At 51.0% G+C, this 19,665-nt stretch overlaps 3 protein-coding genes across 5 annotated transcripts; 2 read left to right on the top strand and 1 right to left on the bottom strand.

Annotated features, from left to right (window-relative positions):
- The first annotated feature begins 224 nt into the window (after positions 1–224).
- Positions 225–4,336, top strand: ARHGEF39 (Rho guanine nucleotide exchange factor 39). The gene is made up of 9 exons (XM_003943799.4): positions 225–459; positions 668–762; positions 1,031–1,151; positions 1,412–1,530; positions 2,140–2,210; positions 2,451–2,579; positions 2,773–3,002; positions 3,247–3,335; positions 3,515–4,336. Exons 1-9 carry the CDS (start codon positions 322–324, stop codon positions 3,528–3,530), a joined length of 1,008 nt encoding a protein of 335 aa, XP_003943848.1. The 5' UTR covers positions 225–321; the 3' UTR covers positions 3,531–4,336.
- CCDC107 (coiled-coil domain containing 107) lies at positions 4,335–7,213 on the bottom strand. 2 transcript variants are annotated; one of them, XM_003943802.4, is made up of 6 exons: positions 6,990–7,213; positions 6,748–6,899; positions 5,063–5,123; positions 4,876–4,966; positions 4,664–4,776; positions 4,335–4,582 (listed from the first exon to the last, which is right to left on the bottom strand). In XM_003943802.4, the coding sequence occupies exons 1-6, from the start codon at positions 7,093–7,095 to the stop codon at positions 4,359–4,361; spliced, it is 747 nt and encodes a 248-aa protein (XP_003943851.1). In that variant the 5' UTR covers positions 7,096–7,213; the 3' UTR covers positions 4,335–4,358. The 2 variants fall into 2 exon arrangements, with proteins under 2 accessions (XP_003943851.1, XP_010329986.1); XM_010331684.2 differs by having other exon boundaries at positions 4,685–4,776.
- Positions 7,214–7,494: 281 nt separating this feature from the next.
- On the top strand, positions 7,495–17,801 carry SIT1 (signaling threshold regulating transmembrane adaptor 1). 2 transcript variants are annotated; one of them, XM_003943804.4, is made up of 6 exons: positions 7,495–8,490; positions 15,868–16,354; positions 16,471–16,606; positions 16,691–16,749; positions 16,861–16,922; positions 17,023–17,801. In XM_003943804.4, the coding sequence occupies exons 2-6, from the start codon at positions 16,249–16,251 to the stop codon at positions 17,254–17,256; spliced, it is 597 nt and encodes a 198-aa protein (XP_003943853.1). In that variant the 5' UTR covers positions 7,495–8,490; positions 15,868–16,248; the 3' UTR covers positions 17,257–17,801. The 2 variants fall into 2 exon arrangements, with proteins under 2 accessions (XP_003943853.1, XP_010329987.1); XM_010331685.3 differs by having other exon boundaries at positions 16,471–16,749.
- Positions 17,802–19,665: the final 1,864 nt, after the last annotated feature.

Genomic DNA, 19,665 nt, shown 5'->3' with positions numbered 1-19,665 from the left:
GTCTCCTGACTCAAAGTCCAGGCTGCTGCCCCAACTTAGTGCCAATCAGAGGAGGGCCTCACACCTGCCCCACCCCGCCCAGCCCCGGACGGCGCCGCGCAACTAAAGCGCCGCCCTGGCGCTGTGGTTGGACGGAAGCGGCGCGGCGCCCTCCCGCCGGCTGGCCGGCCGGCCGCTGCGCATGTTCCTTCCTGGGCGCTGCGCATGCTCCTTCCCGCGCCCTGCTCTCCCGGGTCCCGCCTCCGCGGCTTCCGCCCGTGAGGTGTTGGGATTTGAATTTGCCGCGGTTTGCGGCCGGAAATACCGATCCCTCAGGCCGGCATGGAGATCCTCTGCTCCGGTGCGCGGTGTCCGGTGCAAGAGCAGCGTGCCCGCTGGGAGCGGAAACGCGCCTGCACCGCCCGGGAGCTACTAGAGTCCGAACGGCGCTACCAAGAACAGCTGGGGCTGGTGGCCACGGTGGGAGGCCTGGCATACACCCCCATTATGGGACAGGGACCCCAGGGTGTGGGAGGGTCTCTGCGAGGTCGGTAATCCGGAGTAGGGTGGTCTTGGACTATCCCTTTGCATGTAGGGAGCTTGGGCAGACTTCTGTGGTTTCTGGGGGCGCTTGGTGTTAGCCTCCTCTTCCTCCAGGCTAGGATGCCAGTATTCTCTCCTTCCGCAGTACTTTTTGCGGATCCTGAAAGCCAAGGGGACCCTGCGACCACCTGAGCGCCAGGCCCTGTTTGGATCCTGGGAGCTCATCTACGGCGCCAGCCAGTGAGTGGAAGGGGCTCGGGGAGAGGAATGGAGGGAGAGCCCTGGCCTGTGGCCGTGCACAGAGCTTGGAGTCAGAGATTCAGGTTCTATTCGGAGTCGCCAGTTATCTCACCTGTGGTCTTGGCTCAGTGCCTTAGCCTGCCATGGTTCTCCATCTGTACAATGGGGTCATAGCACTACTATCAGAGCTATTAATTCTCATGAAAACTAAATGAGGTGGTGCTTGAGTGGTTCTAGAGCTGCCCTTTTACTGTCCTCACCCACACAGAGAGCTGCTTCCCTACCTGGAAGAAGGACACTGGGGCCAAGGGCTGGAGGGCTTCTGCCGCCACTTGGAGCTCTATAACCAATTTGCTGCCAACTCAGAGAGGTCCCAGACTACCCTGCAGGTAACCTGGATATGACCTCAAATGTTTCCCCTTTCTCTCTTGCCCCCCTTACCTTTCCCCTTCATCTGGAAACCCAAGCTTCATACACTTCCTGCATTTATAGAGCCCGCTGAGTGCCCAGCTCTGTGCCAAGTTCCCTGTAGGGAGACGGTTTCTCTCAGGAGCACACAGTTTACTGAAGGCTGGGAATGTGGATACAGATGAATGCAATATAAGGTGTGGCTTCCTCTCTGCTTCCAATCCTTTCTCCCTTACTCCAGGAGCAGCTAAAGAAAAATAAAGGTTTCCGGAGGTTTGTGCGCCTTCAGGAAGGCCGCCCTGAATTTGGGGGCCTTCAGCTCCAAGACCTGCTCCCTCTGCCTCTTCAGCGGCTCCAGCAGTGAGTGAACTTCCCTTGATTCCAGCAGCCTCTCTTTGAGTGTATGACTGCTGCCCTCAGCTTTGTGGGATGCCTTGGGGGTCTATCCCAAACTCCTGCCTCTCCCCTGGGGCAAACTGGTTCTAAAAACCTTTTGCAAGAGTAAATGTGAGCCCACTGGAGCACCCAGGGTCTGTAGCTTGAGGCCCTTGGCTGGAACGGTGGAACTTTACATTAAAGTGAGGGGGCCTGTACTAGGGCCTGAGACACATTTTCTAGAAAAGTTTCAGAGATGGGCAGGCCTGGCTTAGAATTTCTGTCCCTGGGTTAAGCCTGAGTTACGGGCTATAGCCAGGCTGTCTGTAGCATCCTCCTTGGGTTGATAAACTTTCATCTTCCTGTCTGGCCTCCTGAACTATGGTTAGCCTGCCATTGACTCTTCAGTGTGGGATGGAAGAGGGCTGTATGGTGTGAGCCCTGAGTCCCAGATGAAAGAAGGGGATACAGTAGCCAGAAGCAGATCTTTCCTGCCTTGCGATTTAAATATGGTTAGCTGGTGATCTGCACATCAGGCAGGGGGAATTTTGCCTGGCTCTGCTTCCCCTTAGACTTCCCACTGTTGAATTCCAGGTATGAGAATCTTGTCATTGCTTTGGCTGAAAACACAGGTCCCAACAGCCCTGACCATCAACAGCTCACACGTAGGTTCTTGCTCCTCTGCAACACAGGCTTCCTCTCCTGTATCCTTTTCTGATTCTGACCTCCAACGGTGTCTGGTATGACCCTGTCTTCCACTGACATGTATACAGTGTCCCTACTGCTCTGCCTTTTCTTCAAGAAGTCATACCCTGACCCTGCTCCTTCCCAGAATAACCTCTTTCACCACCATGCCACCCAAAGTCAAAGTTATATGGGGAGTAAGGTGGGAGATGTTATTCCAGGGGCTGCCCGGCTGATAAGTGAGACTGCCCAGAGAGTCCACGCTATTGGTCAGAAACAGAAGAATGACCAGCACCTTCGGCGCGTCCAGGCTCTGCTCAGTGGACGCCAGGCAAAGGGGCTGACCTCAGGTAGCCTGCCTACTTCCCCCTCAATCCGCAACTGCCCCTTTTATTTTTATCTGACTCTTAAAATGCCAACCAGCTGCCCTTTTCTTACTCACCCTCTATTGACCCAGCACATACTCCCTATTTTCTCAGCCTCTCTTTCCTCTTATTCCCATGAATCCCGGAGCACCAGGGTAACAGTGCTCCCATCCCCCAGGGCGCTGGTTCCTCCGCCAGGGCTGGCTGTTGGTGGTGCCTCTCCATGGGGAGCCTCGGCCCCGCATGTTCTTCCTCTTCACTGATGTGCTCCTCATGGCCAAGCCTCGACCTCCACTGCACCTGCTGCAGAGTGGCACCTTTGCCTGCAAGGCCCTCTACCCTATGGCCCAGTGTCAACTCCGCAGGGTCTTTGGCCACTCAGGAGGCCCTTGTGGTGGGTTGCTCAGTGTAAGTAATAGGTGGGAACCCTAGGCCCAAAATATGTCTCAGATGCTTATGGGCTGGTTTATCTCCCTGGTCAGGGTCCCTTGTCATAGGAACAGAGCCAGCTACATTGAAAGAGGATAGCTGGGGCCTGTGCTTCACACCTAGTCATTGTCTCATCCCCAAATTCCCTCCATGGAAACAGCAAGGGCTTCAGCTTTAGCTTGGACCTTTCTGAGCCATGCACTAAGAGGTCGTCTCTCCCTAGCTGTCCTTCCCTCATGAGAAGCTACTGCTTATGTCCACTGACCAGGAAGAGTTGTCACGCTGGTACCACAGTCTGACTTGGGCTATCAAGTAAGTTGTGTCTTCCCCCAGGAAGGGTGCTGCGATAAGGCCTACAAGCAGGAAATGGCAGTTCTTGTCTCATGCCCTGCATTGGTCTGGCACTCCCCCCCACCCACCGACCCCACAGATGATTTTGTCTGAATAGAGCACTCATGCCAAGGCCTGAACTGACTGTCGTCTCTCCACAGTGGCTGGAAAAACTAGAGGAATCTTAGAGATTCCAGAACTCAGGATACCTCAGGGATAGGTCACAGCTAGGAGTACAAAGGAATCTTCTTCAGTACTGGACAAAACAGAACCCTTCATGATTTGAGAAAGGTCACTTTGTGTTTGCCTGGACCAAGCTACTCCAGGTCATTTGACCCAACTCTTAAGAATCACAGCCAGGTGCAGTGGCTCATGCCTGTAATCCCAGCACTTTGGGAAGCTGAGGTGGGAGAATCACTTGAGCCCGGGAGTTCAAGACTAGCCTGGGCAACACAGTGAGTGAGACCCTGCCTCTATTTAAGAAAAAAATCATTAAGAAGAAATTTTGTAAAGAAAGAAGAATCAGGAAACCCAAGTCCGACCCAACTGAACCTCAGCTGAACCAGCCCCTAACACAGAGAGGGGATCTGGGACTGATAAGCTCTGTGCTGTGTCCATGGCCAGTCATTTATCAAGGTTGCAGCTTTGTAAATGTGGCTATTTTTATGTTGTGTATAGTTTCTATCATTTATTTTTCCACTGGATTTGAGTAAAGTTTTTTTTTTTTTTTTGAAAGACCTTTCTGTTTCAGTTTTGCTATGAGAAAAGGGATTTGTGGGCCCTGAACACTGGCATGCTGGTGGCCTCAGGAATACAAGGAAAAGAGCTGGAGCTCCCTCTGTCTTCTCTGCTCTCACACTGGAAGGCAGCCTCTTTTCTTCCTAATAAGGGCAGCTTTTCAGGAGGGCCCAGTTGTCCTTAGGCACCTAGTATGGGTATGTACAACCAGCTAGGATGGAAAAAACACACAGGAGCATCCCATCACAAAAACAGACTTTGTTTTACTCAGCCTTCAGCTGCCATCCCTCCTTCCCTGCCAGGGCTGTGACTGGGGTCCTTTGCCATAGCCTGGCTGCACCTTCTCCGCAGCCCCTGCTCTGCTTCCCAGGAAGTAGCTAGGTTCCATGTCTCTGTGCTGCAGTTTATGGGCTCCTCCCAGGCCTGACTGTCACCAGCCTCCTCCTCATCCTCCTTTAAACAAAAGTCCTCAGGAAGAGGTCTGCTGGCCTCTGTGTGGGGAGAGATCAGGAATGGTCCAGTTTCAGAGACTCTGTCTCCACCTCCAGCAGGCTCACCTCCCAAGCCTTCACCTGGTTCTGAAGCCTCCATACCCTTGTCCAGCTTGCTCTCTTGCAGCAGCTCATGGATGGTCTGTAGCTTCATGTTCAGAAGCTCCTGCTGGGCTCCAGCCAGAGTAGTCACACTGAAGAAATGTCCACTCAGTGGCTGCCCGACTTATGTCCCCATTCCTCCCTCCTGTCACAGATTTCCCCAAAATTCACAGAATCATTGCTTTCCTCACCGCTCAAAAAGGGGGTCCAGCTGGGCCATCAGGTTGTTCAGGTGCTGCTCCGTCTGGGCCAGCTGTTGTGTCAACTGTGCCAGCTGTTGCTCTGGGGATAATGGAGAAAAGGGGGGAGGAAGTGGTTACATATCTTATGCTGTCCCCTAATCTCCCCCTACCAAGTACAGACTTCTGCTGAACCCACCTGACTGCAGTGGCTGCTGCTTGCCTGCCTCCTCGTGGAGAACTGTAGTTTCATCTTTCCCCTGTTGTGGAAGAAGGAAAGGGCAGTACCGAAGCAACAAGGTTCGGCTCCATCACCTCAGTCTCTGCAGCCAGCCAGGAGAGAGTGTAATTTGAGGTGGAGACAGTGATTGGGTTTTTACCTCAGAGAATCACAATCTGAGTCTAGCTCCTCACCTAGCACATAAAACAACATGTCCCATGTCCCACACATGGTCATTCAGTTTGCTGAAACACCTCCAGGAATGAGCAACTCCGGTTTGAAAGTAGTTCTGGTGGCTTGGCGTGGTGGCTCACACCTGTAATCCCAGCACTTTGGGAGGCTGAGACAGGTAGATCACTTAAGGTCAGGAGTTTGAGACCAGCCTGGCCAACATGGTGAAACCCTGTCTCTACTAAAAATACAAAAATTAGCCAGACATGGTGGTACATGCCTGTAATCACAGCTACTTGGGAGGCTGAGGCAGGAGAATTGCTTGAACCTGGGAGTGAGCCAAGATCATGCCATTGCATTCCAGCCTGGGCAACAGAGCCAGACTCCATCTCCAAAAAAAAAAAAAGCTCTGGTGGTTAGACAGTTCATACACAAAGCCAAAATTTGTCCTTCATGTATCTTCTTTCGATAGTGCTGACTGAAGCCTTCCAAAATAATGTCTTCTCAACATGACAGCCTCTCAGGAATTTGAAGACAATGGTCACATCCTCGCCCCCTTTCCTGAGTTTTTTCTAGTTTAATAACTTCAGTCCTTTCAGTCAGTGCTCACTGCCTATGGTTTTCTCTGGTTATTTCCTGAACTTGTAGTGCTTTTAAAGCAGTGTCCTGAGAAGAATACAATTCTCCAGGGTTGTTCTGATGGGCAGATGAAACACAGTGCCATGTTCCCAGCCCTGATTTGGGAAGTGGGTTGCCACATCCCACAGTGAATTTCTTAGTCAACTGGAATGCCTAACGTCTCCTTCGTAAGAGCTACTGTTATGTTTCTTCTAGATTGTACTCAGGTCCAAGAACAGAATTTACTAGTCTATCCTTCTCACAGTTCATTAAATTCAGTCATTCATCCTAGCCTGTCACATCCACCTGGGGTCATTTATTAGCTGTCTCTTCTAGTTTCATACATCTAAACTGGTTCCATTGGTTGTATTTTATAATGCAAGTATGTAATAGGGTCAGGACTAAAGATACATACAGCCCTGGGTACTACTTTCCAAAATGTACTGTCAACTCAAATTTCAGGGCCTCCTTCCCAAGGAGAACATGAGACCACCTGATGTCTTGAACTCTAGAAACACTGGCTGCAGCAACCAACCTCCTGTGCCAAAGTTGGCCCTACTGTTGCAGCATGGACACTGCTAGCTGGGTTCAAATCCCCGCTTCAGCAGTTGCCAGCGTTGGGTGACCTCGAGCAAGTGACTACTCTTCACTGGATTGTGGGAGAACTAAATGTGACGGTCATTATTTATTTACAGTTCACTACACACTCCACATCCGTTACCCCCCTGGATCCTCAAAATAACCCCATAATGTTGGAGGACCAACGGACTATGGTCTTCATTTTACAGACAGGGAAGCAGTGTCTTCTTCTTTGTACCCTGGCTTCCCAGTGGGAGATTCGCGCTCAGGGCACCCCCACCCCCGGCGGTCCCCACCTGCAAACACTTGTACAGCACAAAAGCCACGACGGCTGCGGTGTACAGCGCCCCCAGAGGCAGCGACCCGGCCCGGGCCCGCTCGCGCTGGTCCTTGAGCGGCGGTCGCCGCCGGGGTTCTGTGGCCCCAGAGCCGAGGTGGGCTGCGTTCCCTGCGGAGGGAGGACAGAGGCGAGTCAGCCGAGCCGGGGCCTGGGACCCGTGCGCAGTCCCAGCCCTACTCCAGCAGCCCTCGCTGGTACCTGGGTGTACCCGGAGGTCGGGGTTGGCGCGGTCTCCGAGAACCCCGGGCAACGCAGATACTAGGAGTAGCCCCACCACACCCAAGAGCGAGACCGCGCCCGCCATGACCGGACCAAGGGTAGGAGGATCAGGAAGACGGTACGGAGGCTTTCCGGCGTATCAGGAAGACGGTACGGAAGCTTTCCGGCGTTGGCAGGCCGCCCCAGTGCGCATGCGCACTGACTAGGCCCGCTCCGGGCCTTCCAGGGAGACACGCCCACTCCCCGTAGGGCGGGGAAAGACCTCATTTACATAAGATATTCTAGCTTTCCTCCCTTTGCTTATTTCTTATCTAGTAAGCTTTTCAGCTAGCTACAATGCCCCTAGAAACCTATAGTCTTAGAAAGGTATACCCGAAAGTGGTTTGCTTTTCTATCTCACGCCACCAACTTTCTCACCCTAATCTTAAAATAAAAACTTTTTTCGGTCTATAAAATGGTGTCTCACGAGCCTGTAAGCGTACGGCGTGCTGAAGGCCTGTATCCTAGGCTACACACTGGGGACTTGTTCCTCTCGACCCTTGCCTAGGGGAAAGTCCCCGGACCTCCGGCAGAGAGTGCCACGTGCCAGGGCACGTAGACTTTCCCCGCTCCCACTGTAAAGCCCGCCAAGAAGCACGTCCCGCTGAGCGGCGTGGTGCGGGGGCGTCGTCCGTCAGCTACTCTAGTTACGCAGGCAGTGCGTCTCGGCGCACCAACCACACGGGGCTCATTCTCAGCGCGGCGGTTTTTGTCCCTGAAGCAGCGTCTCACGCTGCCCATCTGGGTTATTTTTTTTTTTTTTGAGGCGGAGTCTCGTACTGCCGGTGGAGTGCAAAGGCGAGATCTGGGATCACTGCAACCTCCGTCTTCCGAGTTCAGGCGATTGTCCTGCCTCAGCCTAAGGAGTAGCTGGGATTACGGGCGCACACCACTACACCCGTCTAATTTTTTTGTATTTTTAGAAGAGACGGGGATTTCACTATGTTGGCCAGACTGGTCTCCATCTCCTGACCTCGTGATCCGCCTGCCTCGGCCTCCCAAAGTGCTAGAATTACACTAATTCTTGTATTTTTTGTAGAGACTGGTTCTCACCATGTTGCCCAGGCTGGTTTCGAAATCCTGGTGTCAAGCGATCAATCCGCCTCGCCCTCCCAAAATGCTGGGATTACAGGCGCGATACCGCGCCGGTTCAGCGCGTGAGCAGCTTTACGCTATTCTTGGCCTTGCTATGAAGTCCTTGTGCTCATTACTTTTCAAATATGGAGCATTTCTAAAACAACCTCCTCTTCTACTGCCCTCTCCGTCGGGCAAACGCCGTAATAGCCGTTATTCATTGTGTAGCTGGTACACAATTTATGGACTCTGCTTAGGCTGGAATTCTGCCTCCCCTGCTCAAGAACAGTGACCTTGGGGAAGACTTCTCTCTCTCCGTGCCTTCCTGTCCACTCTCAGGAATGAAGATAAGCACGTACTTCAAGAGGTATGATGATTAAATGGGATCATTCAAGTAAAATACTTAGAACTGTTCCTATTAGTGTTTTGTTTTGTTTTTTAATGGCGGGTCACTCTCTTGCCCAAGCTGGTCTTAAACTTCTGGGTTCCAGGGATCCTCCGGCTTCAGCCTCCCAGGTAACTGACATTACAGGCACGTGCCACCACGCCGCATTCTAATGATTTTTTTACTTCAGCTGCTACTTACTATAAGCCAGAGGGTTGAAATTACATTGACTCTCTCCCTGACGCCGCAGCATTCCCTTTCTGCACAGTTGGCTTCTACACAACCGTCAGCTCTTAGTTCAAGTGTGTTTCCGTCATTCAGAACCCTTAATTCAACTTCTGATTTATTCCTTAGTGCCGCGATTTCACTTTCTTCAATACCACTAGACAAGCAGTCTCCAACCTTTTTGGCATCAGGGACAGGTTTCGTAGTGGGGGGATGCTTTCCGGATAAAACTGTTCCACCTGAGATCATCAAGCATTAGATTCTCAAAGGGAGCAAGCAACCTAGATCCCTTACATGCGCAGCTCACAATATGGTTTGCGCTCCTAAAAGAATCTAATGCCCTGGTCAACTGACAGGAGGCAGAGCTCAGGCGGTAATGATCGCTGGCCCATCGCCCACCTCCTGCTATGTGGCCCAGGAGCCTAACAGTCCACAGACTGGTGCTGGTCTGTGGCCGGGAGTTGGGAACCCTTGAGTTAGGCTGGTCCTAAATTCCATGAAGGCAGGAGCCACCTCTTTTTTTCTTTACCATTTTACTCCCAGAGCCTAGAACAGCACCTGGCACCCAGCAACAGCAGGCGCTCAATTAATCTTGAATGAAATTAATGGACGGTTGAAATGACCCCAAAGGGTAATATAATTAAGCTCTTTAAAAGAATGAGGGCACTACAGTTCGGGAAGGTTAAGTATGATATTAATCGGCCGGGCGCGGTGGCTCAAGCCTGTAATCCCAGCACTTTGGGAGGCCGAGGCGGGTGGATCATGAGGTCGAGAGATCGAGACCATCCTGGTCAACATGGTGAAACCCCGTCTCTACTAAAAATAGAAAAAATTAGCTGGGCATGGTGGCACGTGCCTGTAATCCCAGCTACTCAGGAGGCTGAGGCAGGAGAATTGCCTGAACCCAGGAGGCGGAGGTTGCGGTGAGCCGAGATCGCGCCATTGCACTCCAGCCTGGGTAACAAGAGCGAAACTCCGTCTCAAAAAAAAAAAAAAGGCCGGGCGCGGTGGCTCAAGCCTGTAATCCCAGCACTTTGCGAGGCCGAGGCGGGTGGATCACGAGGTCAAGAGATCGAGACCATCCTGGTCAACATGGTGAAACCCCGTCTCTACTAAAAATACAAAAAATTAGCTGGGCATGGTGGCGCGTGCCTGTAATCCCAGCTACTCAGGAGGCTGAGGCAGGAGAATCGCCTGAACCCAGGAGGCGGAGGTTGCGGTGAGCCGAGATCGTGCCATTGCACTCCAGCCTGGGTAACAAGAGTGAAACTCTTGTCTCAAAAAAAAAAAAAAAAAAAAAAGTATGATATTAATCAGGTAAGAGACAGGGTGGAGATTTCATCAGTTTTCTGCCTCTCTCTATACCTTCTGTAACAGCCTTTCCCCATCTTTGTCTTCCATGACTTTGCCAGGCAGGCAGATATTCCTCCTTCTGTTCCACAATCTCTTAATGTTCCACAGAGCCTTTCATGGTCTCTTAATTGGGATACACAATGGGTTGTCTGTCTAGCCAGATCAAGAGCTCTCTGACATGAAACCATGTTCCATTCACATTTTTATCTCCAGAGTCTGGCATACAAATAGGCAGTCAGTACATAGTGTGTTAAATGAATGAAGCCAAGATTGGTGGCTCAGGCCTGTAATCCCAGCACTTTGGGAGGCCAAGGCTGGCGGATCACCTGACGTCAAGAGTTCAAGACCAGCCTGGCCAACATGGTGAAACCCTGGCTCTACTAAAAATACAAAAATTAGCCGAGTGTGGTGGCTGGCGCCTGTAATCCCAGCTATTTGGGAGGCTGAGACAGGACAATCACTTGAACATGGGAGATGGAGATTGCAGTGAGCCAATATTGCACCACTGCACTCCAGCCTGGGCAAATGAGAGACACCACCTCAAAACAAAACAAAAAAATTAGCCAGGTGTGGTGGCCAACGCCCATAATCCCAGCTACTCGTAAAACTGAGGCATGAGAATAGCTTGAACACAGGAGGCAGAGGTTGCAGTGAGCAGAGATCAAACCACTGCACTCCAGCTTCAGTGGCAGAGCAAGACTCCATCTCAAAATAAATAAATAAATAAGATAAATGAGATATGGGTGTGTCTTGTTTTTCCAGAAAAGAGGAGGAAGAGCAGGAAGGGAGAAACCCTCACCAAGGGGAGTTTTCGTAGTGTAGCTCAAGGGTCCCCAAGCTCCAGGCCACGGTTCATAACCTGCTAGAAACTGGGCCGCACAGCAGGAGGTAAGCAGGAGGTAAAAGGGAAGCTTCATCTGTATTTAAAGCCATTCTCCATCCTGGCATTACCTCCTGAGCTCCGCCTCCTGTCAGATCAGCACAGCATTAGATTCTCATAGAACCACAAACTCTATTGTGAATTGTGCATGAACAGGATACAGGTTGTGGGCTCCTTATGAGAATACTAGGCCAGACACAGTGGCTGATGCCTGTAATCCCAGCACTTTGGGAGGCCAAGGCGGGCCGATCTCTTGAGGCCAGGAGTTCAAGACCAGCCTGGCCAACATGGTAAAGAAAACCCCGTCTCTACTAAAAATACAAAAATTAGCTGGGTGTGGTGGCAAGCACCTGTAATCCTAGCTACTTGGGAGGCTGTGGCATGAGAATTGCTTGAACCCAAGAGGCAGAAGTTGCAGTGAGCCAAGATGTCGCCACTACACTCCAGCCTGGGTGACAGAGCAAGACCCTGTCAAAACAAGGCCTGGCACGGTGGCTCACGCCTGTAATCCCAGCACTTTGGGAGGCCGAGGCGGGTGGATCAGGAGGTCAAGAGATCGAGACCATCCTGGTCAACATGGTGAAACCCCGTCTCTACTAAAAATACAAAAAATTAGCTGGGCATGGTGGCACGTGCCTGTAATCCCAGCTACTCAGAAGGCTGAGGCAGGAGAATTGCCTGAACCCAGGAGGTGGAGGTTGCAGTGAGCCGAGATCACGCCATTGCACTCCAGCCTGGGTAACAAGAGTGAAACTCCGTCTAAAAAAAAAGAAAAACCAAAACAAAACAAAACACTAATGCCTGATGATCTCAGATGGAACAGTTTTATTCCAAACCATGCTGCGGACCAGTGGTCTACCTGACGACCCAGTGACAGCCTGGGTACACATAGCAGGGTAATAGAAGCCTTGAATCTACGCCAGTTGGCATAGTCAATGTAAATAAGAGGTTCAGGTCAGTATAATCGTGGTCCCCAACTGATTATTGCCTTTAGAGAACTCAGGGCACTATTGCCAAATCTTTTTTCAAAGGAATCAACAAATCAAGATTTTAAAAATTTGAAATCTCCCAATTTTTAACTGTTGACAAGGAATCAGTGGCATACTTAGCGTATTTGACACCAAGTGGATATTTTGGCGCTTTTTCTTTTTTTTTTTTTTTTGAGACGGAGTTTCGCTCTTGTTACCCAGGCTGGAGTGCAATGGCACGATCTCGGCTCACCACAACCTCTGCCTCCTGGGTTCAGGCAATTCTCCTGTCTCAGCCTCCTGAGTAGCTGGGATTACAGGCACGCACCACTATGCCCAGCTAATGTTTTGTATTTTTAGTAGAGACGGGGTTTCACCATGTTGACCAGGATGGTCTCGAGCTCTTGACCTCATGATCCACCCGCCTTGGCCTCCCAAAGTGCTGGGATTACAGGCGTGAGCCACTGCGCCCGGCCCTATTTTGGCGCTTTTTTTAAAGACAGGGTCTCCCTATGTTGCCCAGTCAGGAGTGCAGTGGTGAGACCATGGCTCACTGCAGCCTCGACCTTCTTGGATCAGCCTTCTGAGTACCTGGAACTGCAGGTGCACACCACCATGGCCAACAAATTTGTGTGTGTGTGTGTATGTGTATGTGTGTGTGTTTTGAGACCAGGTGTTTCCCAGGCTGGCCTTAAACTTCTGGCCTTAAGCAATCTGCTTGTCTCAGTCTCCCAAAGTGCTGGGATTACAAGTGTGAGCCACCTTGCCTGGCCTGGATCATCTTTAAAGAACATTTTTCTTTCTTTTCTCTTTTCTTTTCTTTCCTTCTTTTATTTAATTAATTAATTAATTTTTGAGACAAGGTCTCATTCTGTTGCTCAGGCTGGAGTGCAGTGATGCAATCATGGCTTACCCAGGCTCAAGCAATCTTCTTACCTCAGCCTCTCAGTAGCCGTGACTACAGGCAAGCACGCCATGTCTCGCTCATTTTTTTTTTTTTTTTTTTTTTTTCAGAGATGGGAGTCTTACTACATTGGATAGGCTGGTCTCAAACTCCTGAGCCCAAGCTATCCTCCCACCTCAGCCTCTCAAAGTGCTGTGATTACAGGTGTGAGCCATTGCACCTGGCCCAAATTTTTCTTTTTTCTTTTCCTTCTTTCTCTCTCTCTTTTTTTTTTTTTTTTTTTTGAGATGGAGTCTTACTCTGTTGCCTAGGCTGGAGTGCAGTGGCATGATCTTAGCTCCCTGCAACCACCGCCTCCTGGGTTCAAGTGATTCTTGTGCCTCAGCCTCTTGAGCAGCTGGGATTACAGACACACACCATCACGCCTGGCTAATTTTTATATTTTTAGTAGAGATGGGGTTTCACCATGTTGACCATGCTGGTCTCAAACTCCTGACCTCAGATGATTTGCCCACCTCAGCATCCCGAAGTGCAGGGATTACAGGCATGAGTCACCATGCCCAGACCCAAACTTTTCTTGTTTTCTTTCTTTTTTGGTGAGGGCAGGGTCTCACTCTGTTGCCCAGGCTGGAGTGCAGAGGCTTGATCTTGGTTCACTGAAACCTCTACCTCCCAGGCTCAAGTAATCCTCCCACCTCAGCCTCCCGAGTAGCTGGGACCACAGGCGTGCACCACCACATCCTGCTAATTTTTTGTATTTTTTTAAAGACAGAGTTTTGCCGTGTTGCCCAGGCTGGTCTCAAACTCCTAGGCTCAAGCAATCCTCTGACGCAGCCTCCCAACATGCTGGGATTGCAGGCATGAGCCACCATGCCTAGAACAAATTTTTATTATTCAAGTGGCTCATTTAAAAAAATGCTTTAAGGCCGGACACACCACTGCACTCCAGCCTGGGCGAGTAAGCCGAGGTTGCGCCAGTGCACTCCAGTCTGAGTGACAGAGTGAGGCTCCATCTCAAATAAATAAATAAATAAATTTTTTAAATTTAAAAATTATTTATATGACAATTACTTTCATTGATAATTATGAAATGAATAATGAGGGCCAGAAAATAAATTCAGACAGTGAATATTTTCTTTCCTTGAACTTTGTAAATATAATCATGTCAACATAAAAACAGTTATGCATTGCTTAATAACAGGGATATATTCTGAGAAATGTCACTAGGCAATTTTGTCATTGTGCAAACATCAGTGTCCTTTCACAAACCTAGATGGTGCAGCCTATTACATACCTAAACTATATGATATAACCTGGTGTTCCTAGGCTCCAATGTCTACAGCATGTTACTGTACTGAATACTGTAAGCAGTTGTAACACAAAGGTATTTGTGTACCTATGCAGAGACAGGATCTCTTCCTTTGTCACCCAGGCTGAAGTGCAATGGCACAATCATAGCTTCCTGCAGCCTCCAACTCCTGGGCTCAAGTGATCCTCCCACCTCAGCCTCCCAAGTAGCTAGGACTACAGGTTGTTTACTATTTTTGTTTGTTTGTTTTTGGTAGAGATGGAGGGTCTCACTATATTGCCCAGACTGGTTTTGTACTCCTGGCCTCAAGCGATCTTCCTGCTGCCTTGATCTCCAAAATGCTGGTGTTACAGGAAATGAGTCACTGCACCTGATCGACCACAGCAATTTAAAACTTAGATGTGGGCTGGGCCTGTTGGCTCATGCCTGTAATCCCAGCACTTTGGGAGACCAAGGTGGGAAGGTTGCTTGAGGCCATGAATTGAGACCAGCCTGGCAACAAAGGGAGACTCCATCTCTACAAAAAATGAACAAGATTAGCTGGGTGTGGTGGCACATGCCTGTAGTCCTAGCTGCTCAGGAGGCTGAGGTGCAAGAATCACTTGAGCCCAGGAGGTTGTCAAGGCTGCAGTGAGCTGAGTTGTGCTACTGCACTCCAACCTGGGAGACAGAATAAGACTCTGTCTCTCAAAACATAAAATAAAACTTACATCTATAAAATATTTTTCAGGGAGGATAAGTTAATCACTTATTTTTTTTTTTTCCAGAATTTCTGGAACATGGTGATAAGAAGAGGACTGATTTTTATTTTTTACATTCTCTATAGACACCTCTGCACCCCCTTACTACCTTTAACTCAAGGGGCAGGACTTCTGCCGTCCCCATTGTTGGCATGGCACTGCACTCATTTCAAACTTAAAAAAAATGTTGTATGGGCTAGACAAAAGGTATCTCTGACTTCTGGTCTCATGTTTATATTTGGAACTTAAAATCCTTCTCTTCAGTGGGCGTGGTGGCTCAAGCCTGTAATCCCAGCACTTTGGGAGGCCCAGGGGGGTGGATCACGAGGTCAGGAGATCGAGACCATCCTAGTCAACATGGTGAAACCCCGTCTCTACTAAAAAAAAAAAAAATACAAAAATTAGCTGGGCGTGGTGGCGCGTGCCTGTAATCCCAGCTACTCAGGAGGCTGAGGCAGGAGAATTGCCTGAACTCAGTAGGCGGAGGTTGCGGTGAGCTGAGATCGCGCCACTGCACTCCAGCCTGGGTAACAAGAGCGAAACTCCGTCTCAAAAAAAAAAAAAAAAAAAAAAAAATCCTTCTCTTCTTCCTACATCAATAGCCTGGCATGTGATGGAGTTATCTCTAGGTATGGTAGGTACCTAGAGATAACTGCCATAACTACCCCCTGAAGTGAACATGTGCAAAGACAGGGCTCAGTTTCCCAGGACAGTCCTAGGGCAGAGAGTTTTAAAATGCAGTTAATTATTGAAAGTGACAGTTCTTATGGACAGTTTGGATGAAGTGGGTTGAAAGAGGAGGTTTCGGGGTGTCCCTCAAATTATAATGCTCCCAACCCAATGAAACAATAACAAGCACCATCTAAACACATATCCTTTCAGATAAGCCTTAGGGTGTGATGGGATTAGAGGTACCAGGAAGCTCCTCGCGTCCCTTCTACTTTATACCATGCTCATTGAGGAATACATCTTTCTTCCAGGACGCAGAGCTGCGGAGGAAGGTGGGCATCCTGGAGCAGAAGGGGCATTCCTATCCTTGTTGGTCCTGCCTCACGTCACTTCTGCCTCACCTCCCCGAGTCCCCAGGGGCTCAACTGCTGTGGCATGTTACCCACAGGCCTGCTTGTCTTCTCAAGGGGGGCACAGGGCCCAGGCAATGAGGGTGGGGGAAGCTCAGGAGCTGCAGGAGTGGCGCAGGTGCAGGCACAGGGCGGGGTCTTTGTTCTTTTGCTCATCCCTCCCCTCCCCCTTCCTCTCCGGAAACCAGAGACTTTGCCACCACCAGTATTGGGGATGCTGAGCTGTGGGGGCCAGGCCTGAGGAGGGGTGGGGGTGAGGAGGGCTGTGGAAGCGGGCAGGCCATGAACCAGGCTGACCCTCGGCTCAGAGCAGTGTGCTTGTGGACTCTCACGTCAGCAGCCATGAGCAGAGATGACAACTGCACCTGCCTGAATCTACTTGTGCAGGGTGAGCTGGGCTGGGCGGGGGCTGGGTGGGAGGGGTCATGTGGACCCAGGTCCCACCTGCTGGGCCCTGGGGTTTGGGCTGGGCAGTTATAACCCCCCTTCCTTTCACATCCCCAGGAATCCCCTCCGTAACCCAGGCCTGGGGAATGTGGGTCCTCTTATGGGCTGTGACGCTGCTGTTTCTCATCTCACTGGCTGCACACTTGTCCCAGTGGACCAGGGGCCGGAGCAAGAGCCATCCAGGGCACGGATGGTGGGTAAGGGACAACAGGGATGGGCTGACTGAGAGTTCTCTCTTACCAAGAAGTCCCCACTCATCCCTTAAACTCTGTTGCAGCTCTGGAGGGTCCGTGGAAGAGGTCCCGCTGTACGGGAACCTGCATTATCTACAGACAGGTAGGGCGCTGGCAGAGAGCAGGGGCACAGACGCCAGGGCCTGGGTGGGTGGGATGGGAACATGTAGGAGGAGGGACAAGTTGCTGACCAGATTTCTGCTCCTTGTCCCAGGACGGCTGTCTCAAGACCCAGGGCCGAACCAGCAAGATCCAACTCCTGGAGGCTCTGCTAGGGTGAGTCAGCTATGGCTGGAGAAAAAGGGAGGGAAGGAAATGGGGGACTTGCCGGCTTTTCTGAGGGTCCAGTGAACTTCTAACAGCTTTGCATCTCCAGGCTGCAGAGGAGGTGATGCGTTATACCAGCCTGCAGCTGCGGCCTCCTCAGGGCCGGATTCCTGGCCCTGGGACCCCCATCAAGTACTCGGAGGTGGTGCTGGACTCTGAGCCAAAGCCTCAGTCCTCGGGCCCCGAGCCGGAGCTCTATGCCTCGGTGTGTGCCCAGACCCGCAGGGCCCGGGCTTCCTTCCCCGATCAGGCCTATGCCAACAGCCAGCCTGCAGCCAGCTAAGATGGAGGGCCTGGCACAGCGGAACGTGCACTGGCCCGGCTCCCAGTAGCAGGGGCATGACTGTTTCCCAACCAGCCCCAAAGTCAGGCGCCATTGCCAAGTCACAGGATGTGAGCTACCTTGGACTTCCTATCTGAGCTTCGAGGGAGACATCTCAGGGCAAAGCTTTCATGTTGGAGGCAAAGACAGTAGCCCCGTCCTCATTTCTTTTTTCTATCTGTTCCTCTTCGGCCCCAAACTCCAGGTTCTCATTTCCTTCTTCTGGAGTTTAACCAGATCCTCCCCACCCCGACTCCCCCATAGTCTACCCCCACGCCTCAGTGTCTCCTCAGGCACAGGAAGTGGGTGGTGGGGGAAGGGGGTAAGAGCCTGAGAGTAGGTGGGTGGGTGTATTCCTTGGGAACCCACAAACTGGAGGGGACCTGGAACTTAGAGACCAGAGAGACCGAGCCTGACTTTTGACCTGAGAACCCTGGCAGGAGAATAGTCTCCATCCTGCTGTCTCTGTCTTGTCCCCAAGTGTTCAAATAAAACTTTTCAAAAAGTGTTTAGATTTTTACCTAGAAGGCTGAAGACCTGCAAAGGGCCTTGCAAATGAGGGTGTGAACCTTGCTGTCTGCATGGAGCTGTTTCTTTGGGTGCCTAGTGGGGGATGAGGGGCCAAGACGGGCTGTGGCATCAACGCTACAGAGGTGGGTGCTGGGGTGGAGGGCTGGAGCCTAGCTCCTCAGCTGCTCTTGCTGCTGCTAGAACATCCCTGGGATCTGCACTCTGAGCCACCACATTCCCCCTGGGGGCTGCAAGATCACAGTGCTGAGCTACTCTCCCCTTCACCTCTATAATTGCCACCACCACCACGACCTGCCACCCACATGACCTCCCCGTCTGCCATGAGTCCCCTGCTATACCCCTGTTTTGACATCAGTAACCTTATCTGCACCTAGTCATCATATACCCCCAGAGGCCCTCTCCTTACCCCGTAACCATGGCAGCAGTCCATCTCCACTCCCTCTCTCCCACCCTGGCCTCCCAAAGTGCTGGGATTACAGGCGTGAGCCACCGCACCTGGCCTTCACTCTCTCAGTTGTCACCTGCAGTCTTGGCAACAGTTTTGCTTGTCACCCCTTTCATTTTAATCCCCATCCAATTTGTCCTGCCTGTCTACCCATCATCTGCTGATTCTTAACCCCAGCCTCCTACCCCATACAGCATATTACATACATGCCCCAGCCTCCTGTCCCATACAGTCAGCTGGTTGGCACAGAGATTAGGACTCTGGGCTCAGGAGCTGGACTGCCTGCATTCAAATTCCATGCCTACCACTTACCAGCTGTGTGTTCTTGGGCAACTGGGCCTCAATTTGTGAATCTGTAAGATTGAAAGGATGTTATTGGTGTTTCCTTCAATAAAAGGTTGTTGAGAGGCTAAATGAGTTACCATTTGTAAGGCACTTAGATAATAAATTCTCAATAATGCTAGGCATTATTAAAATAGAGAAATATAGGATCATATGTGGAAGCTCACAGGTGAAGTGACTTCTAAGCAGAGACATGACACATAGTAGAAATTTGCCAGGAGAGGCAGAAGACAGAAAATGCTCCAAGGCAGAGGGAGCCACAGGCAAAGGAGAGGCTTATTCAGAAGACCTGGCAGAAGGACATTAGGCATGGCTGGAGGGTGGAGTGAGATGGGGGCAATGGCAGGATGAGGCTGGAGGGGCAGACAGAAGCCAGATCACGCTGTGCCCGTAAATCATGCCAAGGAGCTTGGGCTTTATCCTGCAGGGAAGGTGAAAGGGAGTCACTGAAGGTTTTTAAGCGAGGATGACTACAGGGAGCTAAAGGCTCTAACTCCACCGGCTGCTGTGCTGATCTAGTGCCTGGCAGTCTGGAGTCAGGTGGCACCTTTCAGAGGCTGTTGCAAGATTTAAGTGAGAGGGGATGGTGGCCATGGCGGTGGGGATGCAGAGGTGGGGTGGATTACAGAGCTATTTAGGGTTTTTAAAAAAGGCCCACCTATCACACCTTCCAGCTTTCTGGTTAGAGCCTGTAACAACCCCCAACCCAAATCATCATAATACAGCATAGCTCCAAATTGGTTCAGCTCATCACCTCCCTCACCTGGCAACCTCTCTCTCTTTTTCTCTCTCTCACACACTCACTCACACACACACAAACACACACACCCCCTCCACGCCTTAGTCTATTGGCTGCCCCTCCCACCTTTCTTGCAACCCAACTGTGATCCATCTCTCTAGCAAAAGCCCCAACCTGTCAAACCCCTTCTAGGACATTTCAAGGTCTCTAGGCCATCTCCTTCAAGCCTCTGTAGAGGCGGGCCCCGCTTGTCAGATCTTTCAGAGGTTTGAGGAGCTGAAGAAAGGAGAAGTCGAGGCTTTCACTTCCAAGC

The sequence above is a fragment of the Saimiri boliviensis genome, chromosome 2, assembly GCF_048565385.1.
Source record: "Saimiri boliviensis isolate mSaiBol1 chromosome 2, mSaiBol1.pri, whole genome shotgun sequence".
In the NCBI taxonomy this organism is placed as follows: domain Eukaryota; kingdom Metazoa; phylum Chordata; class Mammalia; order Primates; family Cebidae; genus Saimiri; species Saimiri boliviensis.
Note: the sequence above shows the minus strand (reverse complement) of the source record. Positions and strands in the feature narration are given on the sequence as shown.

Bases quoted from the DNA above. Each gene is read 5' to 3' on its own strand.
- ARHGEF39 (XM_003943799.4), top strand. From the start codon at position 322: ATGGAGATCCTCTGCTCCGGTGCGCGGTGTCCGGTGCAAGAGCAGCGT. The intron at 460-667 runs GTGGGAGGCCTG...CTCCTTCCGCAG, and splicing joins AGCTGGGGCTGGTGGCCACG to TACTTTTTGCGGATCCTGAA. The intron at 1,152-1,411 runs GTAACCTGGATA...CCCTTACTCCAG, and splicing joins GGTCCCAGACTACCCTGCAG to GAGCAGCTAAAGAAAAATAA.
- CCDC107 (XM_003943802.4), bottom strand. From the start codon at position 7,095: ATGGCGGGCGCGGTCTCGCTCTTGGGTGTGGTGGGGCTACTCCTAGTA. The intron at 6,900-6,989 runs GTACCAGCGAGG...CTCCCTCCGCAG, and splicing joins CGACCTCCGGGTACACCCAG to GGAACGCAGCCCACCTCGGC. The intron at 4,583-4,663 runs GTGAAGGCTTGG...CTCCCCACACAG, and splicing joins TATGGAGGCTTCAGAACCAG to AGGCCAGCAGACCTCTTCCT.
- SIT1 (XM_010331685.3), top strand. From the start codon at position 16,249: ATGAACCAGGCTGACCCTCGGCTCAGAGCAGTGTGCTTGTGGACTCTC. The intron at 16,750-16,860 runs GTAGGGCGCTGG...TCCTTGTCCCAG, and splicing joins CCTGCATTATCTACAGACAG to GACGGCTGTCTCAAGACCCA. The intron at 16,923-17,022 runs GTGAGTCAGCTA...TTGCATCTCCAG, and splicing joins CTCCTGGAGGCTCTGCTAGG to GCTGCAGAGGAGGTGATGCG.